This window comes from Silurus meridionalis, chromosome 5 (genome assembly GCF_014805685.1).
Source record: "Silurus meridionalis isolate SWU-2019-XX chromosome 5, ASM1480568v1, whole genome shotgun sequence".
Taxonomy (NCBI): domain Eukaryota; kingdom Metazoa; phylum Chordata; class Actinopteri; order Siluriformes; family Siluridae; genus Silurus; species Silurus meridionalis.
Genome location: NC_060888.1, coordinates 1,129,392 through 1,151,891, shown reverse-complemented (window position 1 = coordinate 1,151,891; position 22,500 = coordinate 1,129,392). Strand labels below are relative to the sequence as shown.

Sequence of the window (22,500 nt, the reverse complement as noted above, 5' to 3'; positions counted from 1 at the left end):
TTTTAATAACTTTAAAACATGAACAGCTATTTTTAATGGATTAATAATAAAAAAAAGTGTATCATATGTAATTTTTAACATAGATAATATGGTACTTTTTAATTAATAAATGAATTCTTTACTTTCTAATATTTTTTTTGCAGATGTGAAATATATTTATATATATATATATATATATATATATATATATATATATATATATATATATATATATATATATAAAACCTTTTTAAGAGTTTTTCCCCAATTACTGAAGTGTGTGTGTGTGTGTGTGTGTGTGTGTGTGTGTGTGTGTGAAGTGTGTGTGTGAAGTGTGTGTGTGTGTGTGTGTGTGTGTGTGAAGTGTGTGTTTAGCACGTGTGCATGTGCGTGTTTAGGAACCCTTTGTAGTTCTGCTTGGAGGATAGAGACACCTGGTGGCCTTCTGTGTCTCTACAGTTACATCACTGACATTCCTGTGTCCTGATTGGCCAGTGTATATACTGCAAAGACTTTTTCCACAAATCACAATGGACTTCAACTGTGAACCGCTGATGACTTCAGATTAAAAATAAAAATTGTAAAACAAGATAAATTTTGTCATGTTGAAAATGTTACATTTCTCATCAGCTAGAACCATGAAGACAGTTTTCCTCTGAAATCTTTCCTTCAACCAGCCACGGAGCAGCCGAGTGAAGGATGTTTTTTGTTTTCAGCACCACTCAGTATAAACTCTATAGAGTTACACTGTGTGTAAAAATCTGCTGAAATTACTGAGAAATCACTGAGATTTCTTCCTCGTTCTGATGATTGATATAAATGTTAATGATTTCTCGGCTCGTGCTGCTGCTGCCACGTGATTGGCTGATTTAGATCACTGTAAGAATAGGAGTACAAGTGTTTCTAATAAAGTGGAAGTTGAGAGTACAGTATAGAACGTGAGCACCCTCAGCATTTGTGTTTAATTGTTTCTGCCATTTTTACAGACGTTTCGAGAAACCTTAAAATAAAGTCTCAAAACATAACATCTACGATTCCTGCCCAGAAACCTTTAAACGACTTTATTATAATATTTCTTTTTCTTTTTTTCATGTTATCTATTTCTCCTTCCTTCTCCATGAAAAGAACGTGAGAAGAAATCCGATCTGCTTCCATTCATCACGGCTCTTCAGGGAGAAACGCTCCCTAAGTGGCCATCATCATTAGAGGAGCTAATTGTATTAGCGACGTGGCCGCTCTAGCATTCGAGATCCAGCGGAAAATCCTGATTTGATCTAATAACCCGGTCTATAAAGTATGAGAGGAGGAAGATGCTGCTGGATAAGTGCTCTTTAAACGAGACTCTTGGCAGGAGAGTCGGCGAGCAGTCGATCGGTACGACAGGCGTTTTTGATTCTAAATCAGATGCGTCCATCTCGACATCTCCTTAATAGAACAGCAGTCAATCGCTGCCCACTGACGCTCACACTAAATGCTTTTGGATCGGCTTTTAGTCAAACCGAGCTGCCAGGATCGAGCTGGGTTTGGAACGGAGCTGATTCATAGACATGCTGGAATTTCAGTAAAAACACGAGCTGCCTGCGGAGCGGATTTCACCCAAAGTGTCCTGTTTAGAATCATTATCTTATAAAGTGCTTCATTCTTCTTACACCACAGCAGGTCACAAACGCTCCAAACAATAACCTTCTGAATATCAGAAATAAATGCATGATTTGAGATCAGTCATGATAGAGACTAGAAACAAGTCAAAGGATCTGCCAGTGATGTGCATACAATTACACGTGGTCATATTTCTTTAAATAAAGGAAACATATATAGTCTTTAGAAAAGAACAATACAAAACAACAGTTTATTCAAATTAACTTAAAACTGACTTATAACAGTTTGCTTTTCTTAATTTGTGTAAAAAGATCTTAAATCCAGAGCTACTAAACGAGAGAATTCCTCTTCCTGTACGAATCATCATCATTATATATTCTGTCTTAAAATGAGACAAAGCATTTAAACTAAAACAAGTTCACTATTAAAATCCGGATCCTGCGTACATGCGTAATGTCAACAAGACTGACGTGTAACACACAGCACACACACACGTGTCACACACGTGTCACTTCTCAAATACTGCAGCATCAAACATCAGTGAATGTATTTTGTCGTCACTGAACACTGAAAGATCTTCAACATGAGAAACTGAAATCACACCACAGAACAATTTACTGAAAAAAAGCCATAAATACTTTGTACAAAGTTTTATAAAATAAAAACCATCCTGGATGATGTTTGGAAAGAGTGTAGTGACTTCATACTGCAGACTTTTAGCATTTATTATTAGACTGTAAATAAATAATATTCATGAATAAAGTCTGATTATTGCACATTCTTTTACTGCGCAACTTTAAAACCAGTTATTACAGTTACAATAAAGTCTTAAAATACAATCATGTCTCTGATGGTAATAAATTTACAGGTAAAATTATGAACTTTTAATCTTTAGTTTTTTATTCTTATTATAAGATCCATACGATTTTAATGGCTAAAAATAAAATTGTAAGCTTTGACCAGATGAAGAGTTTTTGCAGTGAACATGCACATGTACAGTTATCATACGTTGCTATCGTTTTCTTTGTTAAAGTATGACACCCCATACTTTTTATCCATTTATGTTTACCTTTAAGGTTAGTTCCTGTTCTTACTATCGCAGTTTTAAATGCTCATTCTTTCACTGTTCTCTCTGTATTCTGTCTCTTGGACCTCTGACACCCTGTGAATGAACTGTTACTATTCAAACGATTGTATATTCAGTAAACCTGAGCTATTGTCAGGGCTTCTGTTCTAGAAAACTAATCAACACCTTCTGACCAATCAGGATCCAGAACAAGAACCTGATCAAATATTATTATTGTTACAAAATCTAGATACCAGCAACAAGTGATCATTATGGTTAAAACCATACTTCTATAAGTTTGTGCTTCATCTCAGTCCACATCTATGCTTCATGTGCTGTTATAATAAACTCCACTCTTCTGGGAAGATGTTCCACTAGATTTTGTGGAGATTTGTGCTCCTACTGTGACATTATGTGTGTTATGTGTGGTAGTAAAAATTCTAATGGATGTGTGTTAGTAAAGCCCGTTTCTGATGTAGTTGAGAAGGTGAGGAGGTTCCTGGAGTGAAGTTGCAGCTCTGTAGCAGGGGATTTTCTACTCCAACCCATGAAAAGCAGATCTTCTTGGAGCAGGTTTGGGACTTCTAGTTGAAGTTTAAGAAAGAACCACATATGGCTAGAAAAGATGGTTGTTCGAATACTTTGGACATAACATGGTTCTTTTTTTGGAAGGTTTTTTGATCCACAGAGATGCCGAATGAAGAACTTTTCACGTGAGAACCGAGCTCTTTGATAGAGCGAGGACACATTTTCTCAGGATAGTGCTGGGGATGAGATTATCAGGGGTACGTCTTCGTACAGATACAGTATCTATCACCACAAGCCGGTAATCCACTTGAAGAAGAAAGAACAAAAGCAGAACCTTCACACCATGTTGCTGTTTTTATTTTCCTTCTGGAGGGCCGGCGTGTCGACACAGAGCCGCGTGGAGACCGCTAGCGAAGCGGCGCTTGCATGCCTGATATAATACGGTATTATGTCGAGTCGGAGCGCTCTGACACGTCTCTGGCTCGACTCTCCAGCGTTGAGCAGCCTGGTGGCTTCCTGCCAAAGCGCTGAATGATTTCTCCAAACAAGGACGCCTTTGTTCGGTGCCGTTCAGGGCTTCATTAGGAGGCTGTAGCTCTGAGGCTGGAGATTAATTCATTCTGCGCAGGTCACTGATGGATTTCACGTGTGGATCGGTGAGACCTCTGCGAAGCGGAACCTGAACTCTCTGAGAACGTAAAATCGCGTATAAAATGACCCGTGAAACTGAGCCCAAGGTGTTTTCCGAACTTGCACGATGCTCTGGAGATGTTAGGAACGCTTTTGTTTTCATATAGCGGTTTGGCTTTTCCTTCTGCCGACACTTTGAAGAGTCAAGAAAAATTTCCGAGGCAAGTTTGAGATTTTTTTGGTCCCTGCTAACAGGGTGCATTGTGGGGAATCTGAACCTCATAGTGTGCATCATTTAACCTCCTCGAATCTACAGCAAATTTACGACAAAGTCCAAGAATTCCCCAAAACCATAAATGATCTTGTTCAATCTGGAACCCTGAAAGTGCCTCAAGTTCTCTCTCGAGTGAAATGTATTAAGTGTGTATAAAAACCTGCCTTGTCATAGACAGATCCATAAAGAACTCTTTAAAGAAGATAAGAACCCTTTGAGGAACACTGACCCAGAGTCCAAGATGTGAAGAAAACATAAGAGAGATTTTTAGAGAAAATCTATCATTTATTTTGTATACATCCAAACAAATTGCCAAATCTACATACATTTGAAGAAATGTTCTTCATTGTCCCTTGATGTAGAACCTTACAGTGGTGTTTCCTCCGACTTTTGGGAACCCTCAATGATTTAAAACCTCCTTGAAGAAATCTTTGCTGTTTAAGTGTAGAACCCTAATTATCAGATCAGGATTCAGATAAAACACTTAAAACAGATAAGAATCAAATATGAATGATTCTTTAAGAAACTTTTAATCTGAAGATTATGGTGCACTCGATATCACATCTTCAGATCACCTGGAATCCTGGAAACAGGATAAAAGTATCTAAGAACTTTCTTAGAGACCATCATTTATACAAATCCGTACCAATGACTAATACAAATACAACATTAGAACAATTAGAGCCATTAAAGGTTCTTCTTTAGTTTTTGTAGAACCCTAACACAGTGTTTGATTTTGAGAAACCAATTTTCAGAGCTTTAAGAACCTTTACAAGAACCCCTTCTTACTCTATTTCCAGTGTAGAACCCTGTCTATTAGATGGGATCCAAGGAGAATCCTTAAACAAACTTTAAATGCTTCCCTGTCAAAAAGGTTTTTGTGGAACCAATGAGGAACCCAGGAATGAGGTGTATTCTACTTCCCTAGACAACGTTAATAATCTTGTCCTAATAAACCTACAAATAAGTGTACACCATGAGAACATTTCTAACCTTTAAGTCCCAGTATATACTGTAAAACTGAATGCAGAAGTAGGAACCTTTAAGGAAGCTAAGAACTTTTTAGAACCTTCTTCACCCTTGGGAGAAATCCTCAAAGACCACTGGAGAACCCTAGCTATCATAGGGATCCACATAGAAACCATAAGGTGAATAACTTTTAAGAGGAAACTTTAAGGAATATTTTGGATTAACTGGAATCATTGTTTAGAACATTAGGAATGTCTTCATGAGTAAAGTAAGAGCTGAAGCTTGGAACATGAGTTTTCACTTACAGAACATTTAAACACTTTAAGGGTTCTTTGGTTGTGCAAATGTTCTCTGTAGAGACCTACAGCAATGTTTTCCTTTTAGCATGAGAACCCATGGGAACTGTATGGTGCTCAAGTGTGGAATGATCTCCATGTTGGTTCTGGATTCCTTTCACTTTCTGGAACCTTCTCTTCTTCAAAACAACCCCAAACCATTAAACTTCCACCTCCATGTGTGAGTGTGGGGGTGTGGGAGTCTGATCACATCTTCTCTCCTGTTCTCCATCTCACACATATTTGGACGCCACAGAACTTTCATCCACTCGTTCACTGTCCAGTTCTTGTGTGTTTTTAGTCTTTTACCGAGTTTGTTACAAAGAAACATGCAGAACATGCGTGTGTGTCTCAAACACTATCAAAAACAAATCAAACAACAAACGATAAAAGTTTCCACATTATTGACAAGCATGAAACCTTGAGAGGAACCAGACTTAAAACAGAACCTCATCCTCATCCTCAACACTGAGTGTCTACTCATTACAGTTCCATCATTGTCACAGTTCTGTTTGGTGCTTAAATGCAGAACTCTTCATTCTGAGAAGACCTGAGCTCCTGTTAATATAATTCCAAACCAAATCCATCCTCAAGGTTCTTAAGTTGCCTTTAACTTCATGAATCTTGAAGCTGCACAGAATGGTCTCCAGGTGAAGGGGTTCGGTTCATTTATAAAGAATAAATCATAAACAGCAGGTTGTACACTGTTTTTATTGATATTATTGTGTATAATAATATTTAATATGCATGTAATAATGTTTTCTGTAATTATTTTGGTCCTTATTCTCCTTCTCATGAACACACTGCGCGTTCCAGCTGTTTCCGCGGCCCTCCCACTGCGCATGCGCACTCTCCTCCATCTTGTTCGCCCTGTTGCGGCCGGACAGCGGTGCTTTTTATTCACGCGCAAAGCCGCATCCGCTCAGCAATAAACGGCGGAAAGGGACGCGCGCGGACGGACAGGAGCAGGAGTGGAAATGTAACCGAAAACGCGCGCGAAGGAAAACAGAGCATCTCGAGTTTGTGCAGGAAAAAAGCTGCCGAAGTTGAATGATGAGGGAGTAAACCATCATTTAGACCCGAACCAGAACCACTAGAACATCGCGCGTGCAATGGTGAGTCTATCCAGGTGTGCATGCGTGCGTGCTCGTGCGTGTGTGTGTGTGTGCGCGCGCGCGATGTGTGCTGTATAAATGTGTTCGTTTTGTCATATGTGAATGTGATGTGTGTGATATGCGTGTGTGTGAGCAGCATCCTTGCCGCCCCTCCTCCATCCTGCCGTCGTCATGGAGGATGCGGCTGCGTGATGTTGTTGCTATGTGTTTCCTCCTCAGCATCATTCCGTCCTTCTCTCTCTCGCTTTTTTCCCTTTATCTCTCTTTCTCCTCCCCTTTTTTTTTACTTTAGTTCTTCAGCAACTTCACTGCAGCTACAGGTTGTTTTGTTCTTTATGCGCCGCTCAAAACACCTTTTAAATAGGGGAAAGCGCGTGTGCGCGCGCGCGCGTGTGTGTGTGCGTGTGTGTCCTGCCTCCAGGCTGGGGCTGACATTGCAATGGGATGCTTGAGTGCACGCAAACATGCAGACGCATGCGTATACACACACACACACACACACACACACACACACACACACACACACACACACACACACACACACACACTCCTTTTCATTCCACATAATGTCACTTGAAATCCACTTCAATATTTAATAAATCAGTGTTTTATGAATGATCTCGCTGTCTCAGCTATCCTGACTGTGTGTATGTGTGTGTGTGTGTGTGTGTGTGTTACATGTGGTGAAATTGCACTAATCAACTTTGTACAGTGAAGGTCACTCCAGTGTTTATCTATCTATCTATCTATCTATCTATCTATCTATCTATCTATCTATCTATCTATCTATCTATCTATCATCTATCTATCTATCTATCTATCTATCTATCTATCTATCTATCTATCTATCTATCTATCTATCTATCTATCTATTAAATGTTATATTGTTCTTTATTGACATAGCTTTATAACCACACTACTAAATATAAAACTACACATCAGATTTAGTTTAATGATCCATTACCTGTTTTCAATTCTTCATAAATTCTGAAGGTCACGTGAGTCACATTTCCAGCTTCACTCAGGATAATGAACACAGTCATCTCTACAGTCTTGTTTATCTCCAAGTCACGTCTGTGAAACAGTACTGTGTGTATTTTGGGTTGAAATGGATTTAGAATAGCAATGTGTGTGAGAAGGTCAGTGTGTAGCAGAAAATAAAATGTGTGTGTGTGTGTGGTTGTGGGTGGGTGTGTGTGTGGGTGTGTGTGGGTATGTGAAACTGTAATGAAGTCGTGATGATCAATAACACGTTAACATTCACGTCTCGTATTTGGCTTCACTACTGCGCCACGTAACGTAATCAAGTTCATGAAGTGTAAAAACACAACACACTGCTGTCTTACTGACACATACCGTATACACCACATACCGCCTACCACATTTACACGCCTACCACATATACACGCCTACCACATATACACGCCTAGCACATATACACCACATACCACATATACTCCACATACCGCCTACCACATTTACACACCTACCAAATTTACACCACATGCCGCCTACTACATTTACACTCCTACCACATATACACGCCTACCACATATACACGCCTAGCACATATACACCACATACCACATATACACCACATAACGCCTACCACATTTACACGCCTACCACATTTACACCACATGCCGCCTACCACATTTACACGACTACCACATTTACACACCTACCACATATACACCACATATACCGCCTACCACATTTACACTTCTACCACATTTACACGCCTACCACAAATACACCACATACCGCCTACCACATTTACCGCCTACCACATTTACATGCCTACCACATTTACACTTCTACCACATTTACCGCCTACCACATATACACCACATACTGCCTACCACATTTACACTCCTACCACATATACACCACATACCGCCTACCACATTTACACTTCTACCACATTTACACGCCTACCACATATACACCACATACCGCCTACCACATTTACACGCCTACCACATATACACCACATACCGCCTACCACATTAACACGCCTACCACATATACACCACATACCGCCTACCACATTTACACTCCTACCACATACAGTATACACCAGATATTATATATGCCTAATGCCTCCTACCGTATATACACCACATACTGCCTACCGCGTTTATGTATACTATAATGTTTTTTTAAATATACAATATTCACAATACATGGCCTTCCTCCTACAAACAGAGAAAGAGCTTTTTTCTCTGAGAACAATCAGAGGTTCTTCCAAAATGTAGAAGAGTGGGATACCTGAGGAACCCCTAAGAGTTCCATGACAAACTCGGGTGGGTTTCAGTTCCTGGTGCAGAGTTCAAGGGAACGTTTTAGTTCCTGCTCCGGAAGGTTTCTGCAGACCAGGAGCTAGTTCTGGTGAAGCTTGCTGTTCACATGGTTGTATGCACGGTTCTACAGGGTTCTTCAAAGGGGATGTGTATGGAACTTTTAATAAAAACCTTTAAATATCCCTTTAAAATAATTTCTTTACATTAAATTTCATGTCTGATATGAGTCTGTATTTTAATACACACACACACACACACACACACACACACACACACACACACACACACACACACTTTTCCTCTCTTCCTCCCTCTCTCTCTCTCTCTCTCTCTCTCTCTCTCTAGGATGTCGTGTCCCACTGTTTGGATTATAAATGGTTCCTCGATCCAGTTACAGGAGTTAAATGTTGGGGTGTAAATCACCGCCGAGGTTCTTGTACGTGAATGTAAATGGGCTAATTAAGGGCAGACAGCCAAAAGAATGTGTGTGTGTGTGTGTGTGTGTGTGTGTGTGTGTGTGTGTGTGTGTGTGTGTGTGTGTGAGAGTGTGTGTGAGTGTGTGTTGGCTCAGTGCTGATTCAGTAAGATCTCAACGAGAAGGTGGGAGAGAACTAAGGGAATTATTAGAGAGAAGTCCCAGGGAGAGGATAACTTGTAAGACAGAGAGAGAGAGAAAGTGAGAAAGAGAGAAAGTGTGAGAGAGAGAGAGAGAGAGAGAGAGAGAGAGAGAGAGAGAGAGAGCGAGCGAGAGAAAGGGAACATGGCCCATTTCTGTTCAAATGACGATGGATGTAGTGGAGGAGGAGAGAGTCTAGACGATGGAGAGATTCTGGCACTCGTCCTGGCAGGGGGATCCCTCACGCTAATCCCTCTGTCTGGAGCTCGGACAAAGGTTTGAGTAGGTTCTTGAGCAGCTCTGGCTTTGATTTTTCCATCATGATGGATGGATGGACAAATAAATGCATGGATGGAAACAACACTTGAGTTTTATGAATCCTGGTCATGTGACCTCATCAAGCAATAAAGTTAGTTCCTGTTCTCTTAAAGCTCTAGCAGCTACAAACACTCTTTCCTTTATAAGCAGCTTGTTATGTAACAGAGGAACCACATAGAAGTGCGCACTCCTCTGATGCTGGAGACTCCTTCCAAAGATGTTTAATACACATCTCATCACAAAATTTACACGTTTAATCAGGGTGTAGTGACTATTTGTGGTCCTTGTTAACAGGCAGTTACTAAAGAAACGATAACGTGAAACGCAAACATGTGATCATTGTTCCATAACTGTGGGGTTTATAAGAGAAACATCTGCCCCCTGCTGGAGTCTTTATTATTTCAGGTACCAACAAATAGCCTGCACCTCTTGATCTAGTAGTAGTATTTTATAATCAATGCGAGATGTAATTGGGAGCAGTGTAGATGATTAAAACAGGGCTGATGTGCTCATATTTCCTAGATCTAGTGAGAACTCTTGCTGCTGCATTCTGAACTAACTGAAGCTTATTTCTGCACTTACTCCAACACCCAGACAGTAAAGCGTTACAGTAGTCTAATCTAGATGTTACAAAAGCATCTACTAGTTTTTCTGAATCCTGTAATGACATCATATTTCTAATTTTAGCATTATTTCTAAGGTGAAAGAAGGAGATCCTGGTGATATTATTCACGTGAGACTCTACCTGCATATATATGATGTATTTCATTCTGTACACAGGAATACCATTTACACCATCATGTACTGCCTAATGCTTACATACCATAATGTACACAGTTTATACCGTACATGCCATGTGTCTACCACAAATATACATTCATACAGTGCTTACCGTATACGCACCACATACTGCCTGCCACATATACACTATATTCTGCCTGAAGCTGAAGGTGGACAACATGATAGACAGATTTATGTTTAGAAACTTAAAGGCATCACTGTCTCACAAAGCACAGGGAAGGAGTCAGTGAGAGAAAAAAAGTGAGAGAGAGAGAGAGAGAGAGAGAGAGAAATAGAGAGAGAGAGAGAAATATAAAAGAGAGTGCGAGAGAGAGAGAGAGAGAGAGAGAGAGAGAGAGAGAGAGAGAGAGAGAGAGAGAAAGAGAGAGAGAGCGAGAGAGAGAGAGAGAGAGAGAGAGAAATAGAAAGAGAGATAGAGAAAGAGAAATATAAAAGAGAGTGCGAGAGAGAGAGAGCGAGAGAGAGAGAGAGAGAGAGAGAGAGAGAGAGAGAGGCGAGAGAGAGAGAGAGAGAGAAATAGAAAGAGAGATAGAGAGAAAGAGAAATATAAAAGAGAGAGAGAGAGAGAGAGAGAGAGAGAGAGAGAGAAAGAGAGAGAGAGAGAGAGAGAGAGAGAGAGAGAGAGAGAGAGAGAGAGAGAGAGAGAGAGAAGATAAAAGAGAGAGAGAGCGAGAGCGCAAGAGAGAGAGAGAGAGAGAGAGAGAGAGAGAATACCTTTTAACTGCTGTTTCTCTGAGACTCCTAAAATGAGAAATGATAATAAAGGTTGTGATCATCATTGTGAGCTGCTGCTGTTTCTCTCAGGCTGCTGGAGAAATGTGCTACAAGATGAAGCTCCTGAAGCTGCTCCTGCTCTTCTGCATCCTCACCCTGTGGATAGACGGAGGATTCGCCAAAGAAAAATCAACTAAGAAGGGCAAGAAGAAAGGCAAACAGGTGTACTGCCCCTCGTAAGTGCCCTTTTTCTCACCCAGTACATCGTCCTGGGTTCATCTGAATAATGAAGCTGTAGCTGTTAACACCTGGTGCTGTTTTTCCTTAAAGTTCTCATTTCTTCTTCAGCTTATCGAATTGATATTGTACATTATTTACCGTATGAGTTCAATTAAACCAGATGATCTGTTTGTGTTCTTCAGGCAGCTCTCCTCAGAAGATCTTGCCCGGGTTCCTGCTAACTCAACGAGTAACATCCTAAACCGCCTCCTGATCAGCTACGACCCCAGAATCCGCCCTAACTTCAAGGGTGAGTAAAACCTCACACTCACTGTGTGTGTGTGTGTGTGTATATGTGTGTGTATATGTGTGTGTTTGTGTGTTTTGGAGTATGTCCATCTGGTCTCGATGTTTTAGGCTCAGTGTGTTATTGCTCGATCTGATCTGCTTCTGAGCGAGATGAAAACTCATGCAGTGATCCACACACGATGACGTCAGCAGCCACCGCCTACTGCTCAGTAACGCTTCCCACTCATACACTGCGTTCTGATGGTTAATCATGACACCTGCAGGATGTTGGTCGAAGCTCACAGAGAAATGTTGCGTGTGTGTTTGAGTGCATGAAGGTGTAATGCTACTAAACATATACAGAAGTGTTTTGATCGCTCCTCACACTGCACCATGCTCCCTTAGATATTCTAGCACTGTTCAACTAGTCCCACCATCTCTCAGGGGAAGAGGGACGTCTACATCAAGAATCTTCTCTGTTCTGGATCTCCAAACTTCCCCTAGATGTCCAAACAGCTGAATGACTGAAGCTCTTCAAACAGCTGTTAAAGATCTACCTTTTCCTTCAATACTTCTACTAGCACTTATTTTTCTCAGTTTGTTTTATTTAGTTAAAAAAAGGTGTGGTATAACGATTTTGTTTGAAAATGCATATTTTTCTCTCAGTTTTAGACTTTCGTCCACGGCCTTCCGTCCACGGCCTTCCGTCCACACCATCATTTAACTAAAAAGCAGCTTTTGAGAACTCCAAAGTGAACAAAATTTGAGATTCTGAAAATCGATGACGAATTTTTTGTCATGTGATTAATTCAGTAATCGTGCTGAAGTTATGAGTTTTGTCAACATCAACAACGTCATCAGCAGGATGCCGTTCTTTAAAGTGATCCAATATTCTGGCATATTTTCAACAAAACGTCTTGCAGTCTTTTTCACTTTATAATTTTATACTCCTGTGTTCCTCGCAGTCACGACTCCACCTCGATGTCAGCAGAAATGTCGCAGGTCGAAGCGTGTTACATTTTGCTCATGTGCAGTACAGGGAGATACGTGTTTTCAAGCGTTTCAGTGAGGATGAGCGACTTTTGGGAAACGATTGAAAATGAAAGTGTGGACACGAAGCGTTTTTAGACAAAAATGCCAGAAAATGTCTCCAGATTAGTCTAGACTTAGCCTCAGTCTGCAGGGTATCTCGAGTCTGCAATCTACTGATCCAGTCTGCATGTGTACAGTGACGGAAACGTCAAAGCACTTTTGTTTCTTTGTTTTTTTTTTCTTTCTTTTAAACAGGAACTCCTGTAGAAGACCGGGTCAACATTTTCATCAACAGCTTCGGCTCCATCCAGGAAACCACTATGGTAAATCGTCATCATCCTCCTCATCATCATCATCATCATCATCATCATCATCATCATCATCTTTTATTACTTTATTCTAGAAAACATGAAAATATTATTAGCATTATTGCAAAATAGGGGACCTTCAATTTAAATATTAAACTATAAGTAATCTAAAACATCTCACACACACACACACACACACACACACACACACACACACACAGACACTGCAGCAAGATGAAAATCAAGAAACAGTGGTTGCCTTGGTGATGTTTCAGTCATCTGGACTCCTGTCTCATTTGTAGTGTAAATGTGATGTGACTCAATGCACATATCTAACACACACACACACACACACACACACACACACACACACACACACACACACACACACACACACACACACACACACACACACACACACACACACACACACACACAAACACACACGCATGTTTTTCTGGAACATGCACATAAACTTTTATCTTATACGTTTTTTCATATAATAATCAATTGTTGTCAAATGTGTCTGCGTGTATGTGTGTCTGCGTGTGTGTGTGCTGTGTGTGTGTGTTTGTCTAGGATTATCGCGTGAACATTTTCCTGCGCCAGCGCTGGAACGATCCGCGTCTCCGCCTCCCTCAGGAGTTTAAATCCGAGTCTCTGACGGTCGACCCGAAGATGTTTAAGTGTTTGTGGAAACCCGATCTGTTCTTCGCCAATGAGAAGAGCGCCAACTTCCACGACGTCACGCAGGAGAACATCCTGCTCTTCATCTTCCGAAACGGAGACGTCCTCATCAGCATGAGGTCCAAAATATACGCATAAATACAAATATTAAACCCCGCCCACTTTTCAATTACTATTAACTTAATTTTATGACTACACACTTACTTCATTCCAAGGCAGTCATTGTGTGTGTGTGTGTGTGTGTGTGTGTGTGTGTGTGTGTGTGTGTGTGTATTACAGGTTATCGGTGACTCTCTCATGTCCTCTTGACCTGACGCTTTTCCCCATGGACACTCAGAGATGCAAGATGCAGCTAGAGAGCTGTATGTAAATCATTTATCTTCAAACACACAGAGGTTGATTATTTTCCTCTAACAGTGTGTGTGTGTGTGTGTGTGTGTGTGTGTGTGTGTAGTCGGCTACACCACCGACGACCTGCAGTTCATGTGGCAGTCAGGAGATCCTGTACAGATGGAAGAAATCGCTCTGCCACAGTTTGATATCAGGCAGGAGGACATTGAATACGGAAACTGCACCAAATTCTATGCAGGAACCGGTGAGAAACAACGCTAAGGAAACAAACAGCCGATATTTTCTGTGTGTGTGTGTGTGTGTGTGTGTGTGTGTGTGTGTGTGTGTGTGTGTGTGTGTGTGTGTGTGTGTGTGTGTGTGTGTGTGTGTTTAATTCTGCATGAAAGAAAGGTTTATTTTATTTCAGCTCTGATCTGGTACGCAGGTTTAGATTTGGTATGCAGGCTCTGATCTGGTACACAGGTTTAGATTTGGTATGCAGGCTCTAATCTGGTAAACAGGTTTAGATTTGGTATGCAGGCTCTGATCTGGTATGCAGGTTTAGATTTGGTATGCAGGCTCTGATCTGTACGCAGGTTTAGATTTGGTATGCAGGCTCTGATCTGGTACGAGGTTTAGATTTGGTATGCAGGCTCTAATCTGGTAAACAGGTTTAGATTTGGTATGCAGGCTCTGATCTGGTACAGGTTTAGATTTGGTATGCAGGCTCTGATCTGGTACGCAGGTTTAGATTTGGTATGCAGGCTCTGATCTGGTACGCAGGTTTAGATTTGGTATGCAGGCTCTGATCTGGTATGCAGGTTTAGATTTGGTATGCAGGCTCTAATCTGGTAAACAGGTTTAGATTTGGTATGCAGGCTCTGATCTGGTACGCAGGTTTAGATTTGGTATGCAGGCTCTAATCTGGTAAACAGGTTTAGATTTGGTATGCAGGCTCTGATCTGGTACGCAGGTTTAGATTTGGTATGCAGGCTCTGATCTGGTACGCAGGTTTAAATTTGGTATGCAGGCTCTGATCTGGTACGCAGGTTTAGATTTGGTATGCAGGCTCTAATCTGGTAAACAGGGTTAGATTTGGTATCCAGGCTCTAATCTGGTACACAGGTTTAGATTTGGTATGCTGGCTCTGATCTGGTACACAGGTTTAGATTTGTTATGCAGGCTCTGATCTGGTACACAGGTTTAGATTTGTTATGCAGGCTCTGATCTGGTACACAGGTTTAGATTTGTTATGCAGGCTCTGATCTGGTACACAGGTTTAGATCTGTTATGCAGGCTCTGATCTGGTACACAGGTTTAGATTTGTTATGCAGGCTCTAATCTGGTACGCAGGTTTAGATTTGGTATGCAGGCTCTGATCTGGTACACAGGTTTAGATTTGTTATGCAGGCTCTGATCTGGTACACAGGTTTAGATTTGTTATGCAGGCTCTGATCTGGTACACAGGTTCAGATCTGGTATGTAGGCTCATATTCAGTGTAATGGCTCATATTTGGTATTCGGGCTCAGATCCAGTCTACAGGCTCAGATGCAAAATCACATCTTGGTATAAATATTTTTTTTAGTGTACAGTATATATTTATAAGTGGAAAAATTAAAAAATAAAAACCTGAGGATATTAATAATAATAATATCATTAGAATTAAGCGTATGCTGTATCGCGTCCTATCAGGGCTGCAACGTTCTGTTTTTTCACACTGCTGAAACGATCTGGTATCACATGGACATATTTTCTGTGAGTAGTATCATGCTAGCACTTTGTTGTGACATTGTGCAGGTTACTACACGTGTGTGGAGGTGATCTTCACCCTCAGGAGGCAGGTGGGCTTCTACATGATGGGCGTGTACGCTCCTACGCTGCTCATTGTCGTGCTCTCCTGGCTCTCCTTCTGGATCAATCCGGATGCTAGTGCTGCTCGCGTTCCTCTGGGTAATGAGATGTTATTTTTTACAGAGCACAGTAGACGTATAGCCGTTAGCATAAACTCATCTCTTCAGGAAAAGCAAGGCTAAGTATGTTGCATGTTTAACTGACCTCATAGGTGCAGCTGGTCTGGAACTGATCCGGTCATGGTGTCAGAAAGTTACTTAACAACTTGACTAGCATTGATGTTGAACTAGTCAAAGCTGAAATTAAAATGAGTGTTTTATGCTAATCAAAAAGGAAATAAGAAAAGTGTGTCACATGATCAGATTTCGGATCAATACTGTACCTACAATCCCCATTCAATCTTCCTGTTTTCTCGTTCCTCGTCATCGTTTGTTTTTTCTCCTCTATTTTAAAAAGATCTCGTTTTGTCATTTTTCTCCTCATCTTATTGTCTGTTGTACCATTCAGGATCACACCTCATGCCATCCCATAATGCATCTCTGTAAGGTCCACATGCCATTCCATAATCCCCCTTGTGTAAGGTGAGTCCAGACTTCAGATCACTCCTTAAAACTTACATAATATTTAAAGCAATGAGTTTTGTATTTTTTGTGGACTTTTCCATCAATCCTTCTCTCCCTCCTTCCTTACTTCTATTCTTGTTTTCTTTGAAAGAGAAATGCACTTCACTTCTGTCAAGCAGGGAGCTCCACACTGATCCCCTGCTGATTTATTAATAATAACAAAGTGCTTGGGCCCCATAGATCACTGCTTGTCTGGTTTGTAAAGAACTCTGGATCCTGTTTAGATCCCTGACCCTCACCTGATCTCTCAGCTACATGTAGATCCCAGACCCTCACCTGATCTCTCAGCTACATGTGGATCCCAGACCCTCACCTGATCTTTCAGCTATATGTAGATCCCTGACCCTCACCTGAACTCTCAGCTACATGTAGATCCCTGACCCTCACCTGATCTCTTGACTATCTGTAGATCCCTGACCCTCACCTGATCTCTTGACTATCTGTAGATCCCTGACCCTCACCTGATCTCTTGACTATCTGTAGATCCCTGACCCTCACCTGATCTCTTGACTATCTGTAGATCCCTGACCCTCACCTGATCTCTTGACTATCTGTAGATCCCTGACCCTCACCTGATCTCTTGACTATCTGTAGATCCCTGACCCTCACCTGATCTCTTGACTATCTGTAGATCCCTGACCCTAACCTGATCTCTCAATTACTAACTTTTGTGTTCCTCTGCAGGGATTCTGTCGGTTCTGTCGTTATCTTCAGAATGCACTTCTTTGGCGTCAGAGCTTCCCAAGGTGTCATACGTGAAGGCCATCGATATCTGGTTGATTGCTTGTTTGCTGTTCGGCTTTGCGTCGCTGGTCGAGTACGCCGTGGTGCAGGTGATGCTCAACAGCCCCAAACTGCAGGAGGCCGAGAAGGCGAAGATCGCGAGCCGAGAGAAAGCTGAGAACAGAGTGACGACAAAACTAAACACTCTGAATGGAGCAGGAGGAACACCACTACACATCAGCACTCTACAGGTCAGAAACACACACACACACACACACACACACACACACACACACACACACACACACACACTTACACTGTTTATTCTCCTCCCAGGTGACAGAGACGCGCTGTAAGAAGGTTTGCACGTCGAAGTCGGATCTGCGTTCGAGCGATTTCAGCATTGTCGGTTCTCTGCCGCGAGACTTCGAGCTCTCAAACTTTGACTGTTACGGAAAACCGATCGACGTCGGAAACCTGACGGGAAAAACGCAGGCCAAGAACAGCAAAAAACCTCCGCCAGCGAAACCCGTCATTCCTTCTGCCGCCAAACGCATTGACCTGTACTCCCGCGCCCTCTTCCCCTTCTCCTTCCTCTTCTTCAACATCATCTACTGGTCTGTATACCTGTGACCCACTGTCTATCCTTCCCTCCATTCATTTATCCATCCCTTTACCCCGCCACCCATCATCTATCCATCCATCCATCTATTCATCCATTCATCCATCCATCCATCCATTCTTCCATCGCTCCATCCATCCATTCCTCCATCCATTCTTTATTCCTCCATCTCTCCCATCTATCTTTCTATCCATCAATCCTTCTATCCATCCAACCCTCTAATCTATCCAACCATCCCTCTACCCAGCACTCATCCCCATCTGTCCATCACAAACCTCAGGCTTCAAACAGAACAGTTCCACACACACACACACACACACACACACACACACACACACACACACACACACACGTGTACAGAGACGGGGGGAAAAGAGCGCTTATGGAAGATGAGGTTAATATTTGACTTGAGTTGAAGTTATAATTTTAATGTAAATACACAACGCTTTTATTTCTAATCTAAGTTTATTTGATTGATTTATTCGATCAATGCATTTATTTATTCTGAAAATGTATTATTTATGCAAATCTATTTATCTGCACAGTTACTACGGAAACGCAATTACTCTCCCGCATGTGCTAAATGTATGATATAAAAATTAACTATCATCATATAACGATATATTTATGCTCCTAATGTTTATTTTTGGATCTCTGCATCCCCTAATGATGATGATGATGATGATGAAGATGATGATGGTGAGCTTGTTGGTCTTGTACAGAAGAACACTGCCATACTGAACTGTGTTGTTTGATGATCTTTCCAGCATTTTCATGATGTGTAAAATCTCCAGCTATTCCTGTGATTGTGAAAATTTACCCGACAATAATAAAATGAACAGGACCAACGGCTGTGAAGGCCACGCCCACCGCTTCCTCTGGGTTTTTCTTGTTTCTTTCCATTCAAAACCTACTTCAGTCTCTTTAATTCATTCATAATTACCAATAAACATTACAGATAATGTGGTGATAAAAATGAAGATGTTCTTTATAAGTGTAAGTTTGTCCCTGATGAAGAAGCCCATGGAGATTGTGGTGAAGGAAAAACTCCCTGAGATGCAGAAGGAAGAAACCTGGAGAGGAACCAGACTCAAGAGGGAACCTCATCTTCATCTGGGTGCCACCGAATGTCCATTTATTACAGATAAACGATGTTGAGGTGCAGTGATGGAGATCAGAGCAGACTGTAGTCCTGAGTCAGTGTAGCAGACTGTTGATATTAACTACAGTCCAAATCCATCCTCAAAGCTCCTGTTCTTACTGCAGAATTTCATGGATCTCCAGAACACCAGCTGCACAGAGTCATGTCCACAATATAGTTAACACTAGTGTATACTTGTGTGTGTGTGTGTGTGTGTGTGTGTGTGTGTGTGTGTGTGAGCTTATGTTTATCTGAGACTAGCATCCATGACAATAGCTAACATCATAATTTGAAAGTGAGCCAAATATCAGATCATTCTAATATTTCTGACTTTATATTAACTGTTTATAAAACTACGTGTTTGAGTACAAGAAGCACGAACGAGACGAAAGCAGCAGGTCTGCGTAAAATCTACGAAATGTTACATATGATGTGATTTGATACAAAAAATTAAGTTTGGTTTTTGATGTAGGGAAATTGTGATTTTGGAACGCTTACATGTGTTCGTTTTATTCGTGTAAAATGTTGTGTGTATTTATATTTGTCTTAAATTTTGAGAAGCACATTTTTAAATGTGCTTTTATAAATAAATAGAAAAAATAAACCATCCACATTCATCCGTACAGACGCCGGTGTATATCAGACACTGTTACACGCTTTCGTCAGCTCATCACACCTGATTTACTCATATATTTAATAAAAAGGTCGTTATTGCACAAACATAAACAAGATATTTTCACTCTCAGACCACGTCTACACTAATCTGGATAAAGTAAAGATGTAAGACTGCGTCATTTCCGTGCGGCGTTTTCTTTATTCTTTCCCTCCATTTACTTTGAAATGTCGTGTCTTTGAAATGCCGTGGCGACGACTAAAAAGCCTGTCGTCATTTCCATAAGCCTCTGTTTTCACACACAATCCACACTGTGACTAAACAGCATTTTCAAATTTATCCTTTTTGGAGACCGTTTTTAAAAAGCTACGTTTCAGTTGACTGAAAACGACGTCTCAGTGTGGACTGAAGCCCAAAACGGAGAGAAAAATCTGACAAGAATTAATAAGAATTTAAAAATTGTACTGCAAAATTAATTAAAAAAAAGAAAAGAAAAGAAAATTTGACACACAATAGAATCAATAATGATCAGCAAACTTACAATACACATTGTGTGTGTGTGTGTGTGTGTGTGTGTGTGTGTGTGTGTGTGTGTGTGTGTGTGTGAAGTCTCGACCTCAGATTGTATGCATAAGACCCCCATGAGGAATCTGTCATGAGTGGAATGAGGCAGGTTCAGTGGGGTCTGACACACACACACACACACACACACACACACACACACACACACACATCAGAAATATGAAAAGAGCACAGATGAATGTGTGTGTGTGTGTGTGTGTGTGTGTGTGTGTGTGTGTGTGTGTGAGTTTTACAATGTGACTGTACATTTTTTTCCATCTCAGCATATTAGAAACCAGCAGCTGGTCGCTATAGCAACAGTAAGAAGGCCAGTGCGTGGTCGTGCCGAGGTGTTTGACAATTTTATATTTCGCGATGACGGAGGAAAAAGATGGAGACAAGGACGAGGAGGAAACAGAAGGGACGGATTTAGTCTCAGTCTCATATTTAAGCTCAGGGTGTTTGTTATGTAAGTTATTTATAGCAGATTTGAGAAAAAAAAACAGTATAAAACTGTAAACAGCTGCAGAGACGCTTAAATATGTCATTTATATTACTGTGATTTGATTCCAAATAATTTATGATGAAAATGTCCCATATGAGAGGCAGCCCAAGAAACCAGAGCAGCCGGAATACACTGGAATACACTGGAATACACTGGAATACACTGGAATACACTGGAATGCACTGGAATACACTGGAGGGTTTTTCTGGGATAATTTGATCAATGAAATATGATTATAACACATTATATAAACACATGATTATAAACACATTATAACACTTCTGAATTTTCAGAAGCATTTTCTTATAAATAATTTACATTTTAAACTGAGTGAAACATAATTAATTATTAAACATAATTCATAAAATCATTCATAATTCAATTAAACCTTTAAATTCATTTAATTTAGAAACATATTTTGGTTGAAATCTTGTGGAAATGTGTGAACAACTAGATAAAAATGCAACATTTAGGATTTTCCATCCAGTACAGAAGAAATGAACAAAAACCCAGAAGCACATTTCATGTTGTTGTTGTTGTTGTTGTTGTTGTTGTTGTTTTTGCTATAAAGAATTTAACGTGAAATTTTAAAGAATGTTTAATGTGAAAGAAAAGTGATTTTTTTTTACCTTTATTGTTTTTATTGGACTAAACTGAACACATTTATCGAGAATAATTAATCATATATATGAAAACATTCGGTAATTGATGGAGTGTGTAACTGTGAACAATTTTGTTCTACACAAGTGTGTGTGATGAAATACAACACAAAACACTGCTGTTAAACAACACACCAAACTCGGCCACATCATGGATAAAAACACCACAGCTACAGGGCTGATGTGCCGAGTGTGTGGTGCAGGAAGTCCATTTGGGGGAAAATTAAGAAGTAAACAGGAAATAAACATACAGTTTATTAAATATACAGTAAAGTATCTGATATTTTCAAGGAGTTACAGTAGAACTAAGTCTGAAAGACAGCCAGGTTTCTGTGGTGAGCAGCAAGTGTGTGTGTGTGTGTGTGTGTGTGTGTGTGTGTGTGTGTGTGTGTGTGATGGAAGCTAACATAACGTGTGTCATATCCTCAGGGTGTGTTATGTTAGCTTCCATAACACACACACACACACACACACACACACACACACACACACACACACACACACACAATTCAGAACAGCTGTGTGTAACCTATCTCACACACATGGTTGTGTAATGCAGTCTGACTGCGCAGCAGGAATCTGGACTCGAGTGGTGTTCACACACAGAGAGAACGTCTAGAACTTTCTGCTCCATCAACTTCTGTTCCTCAAGCAAGATACCATCATTCTACACCAACGTTCAAATTAGTGATGGAAAGATCAGATAATTTTACTGACTTGGTTCTTTGAATATCGTTCAGCAAAATGAAAAATGTTGTTCTTTAATCACCTTTTTTAATTGGGAGTGACGACGATGGACAGGAGCAGAAATGAGTTTATTAGAGGGACAGCACATGTAGGACGTTTTGGAGACATGGTGAGGGAGGTAAGATTGAGATGGTTTGGACATGTGCAGAGGAGGGACATGGGGTATATCAGTAGGAGAATGCTGAGGATGGAGCCACCAGGAAGGAGGAAAAGAGGAAGACCAAGGAGGAGGTTTGTGGATGTGGTGAGGGAAGACTTGCAGGTAGTTGGTGTGAAAGAGGCAGATGTAGAGGACAGGGGGGTGTAGAGACGGATGATCCGCTGTGGAAACCCCTAATGGAAG

The 22,500-nt window shown here is 40.8% G+C and overlaps 1 protein-coding gene and 1 long non-coding RNA gene across 2 annotated transcripts in view; both read left to right on the top strand.

Annotated features, from left to right (window-relative positions):
• LOC124386331 overlaps positions 1-570 on the top strand; it is a 5,305-nt gene extending 4,735 nt beyond the window's left edge. Inside the window, exon 2 of the long non-coding RNA XR_006925904.1 lies at positions 344-570. This is a non-coding gene — a long non-coding RNA (uncharacterized LOC124386331). The remainder of the gene's footprint in view (positions 1-343) is intronic.
• Positions 571-6,205: 5,635 nt separating this feature from the next.
• glrbb (glycine receptor, beta b) lies at positions 6,206-18,798 on the top strand. The gene is made up of 10 exons (XM_046849246.1): positions 6,206-6,495; positions 11,338-11,483; positions 11,670-11,776; positions 13,042-13,109; positions 13,674-13,900; positions 14,061-14,143; positions 14,236-14,376; positions 15,910-16,062; positions 17,271-17,560; positions 17,646-18,798. The coding sequence occupies exons 1-10, from the start codon at positions 6,493-6,495 to the stop codon at positions 17,940-17,942; spliced, it is 1,515 nt and encodes a 504-aa protein (XP_046705202.1). The 5' UTR covers positions 6,206-6,492; the 3' UTR covers positions 17,943-18,798.
• The last annotated feature ends 3,702 nt before the right edge of the window (positions 18,799-22,500 follow it).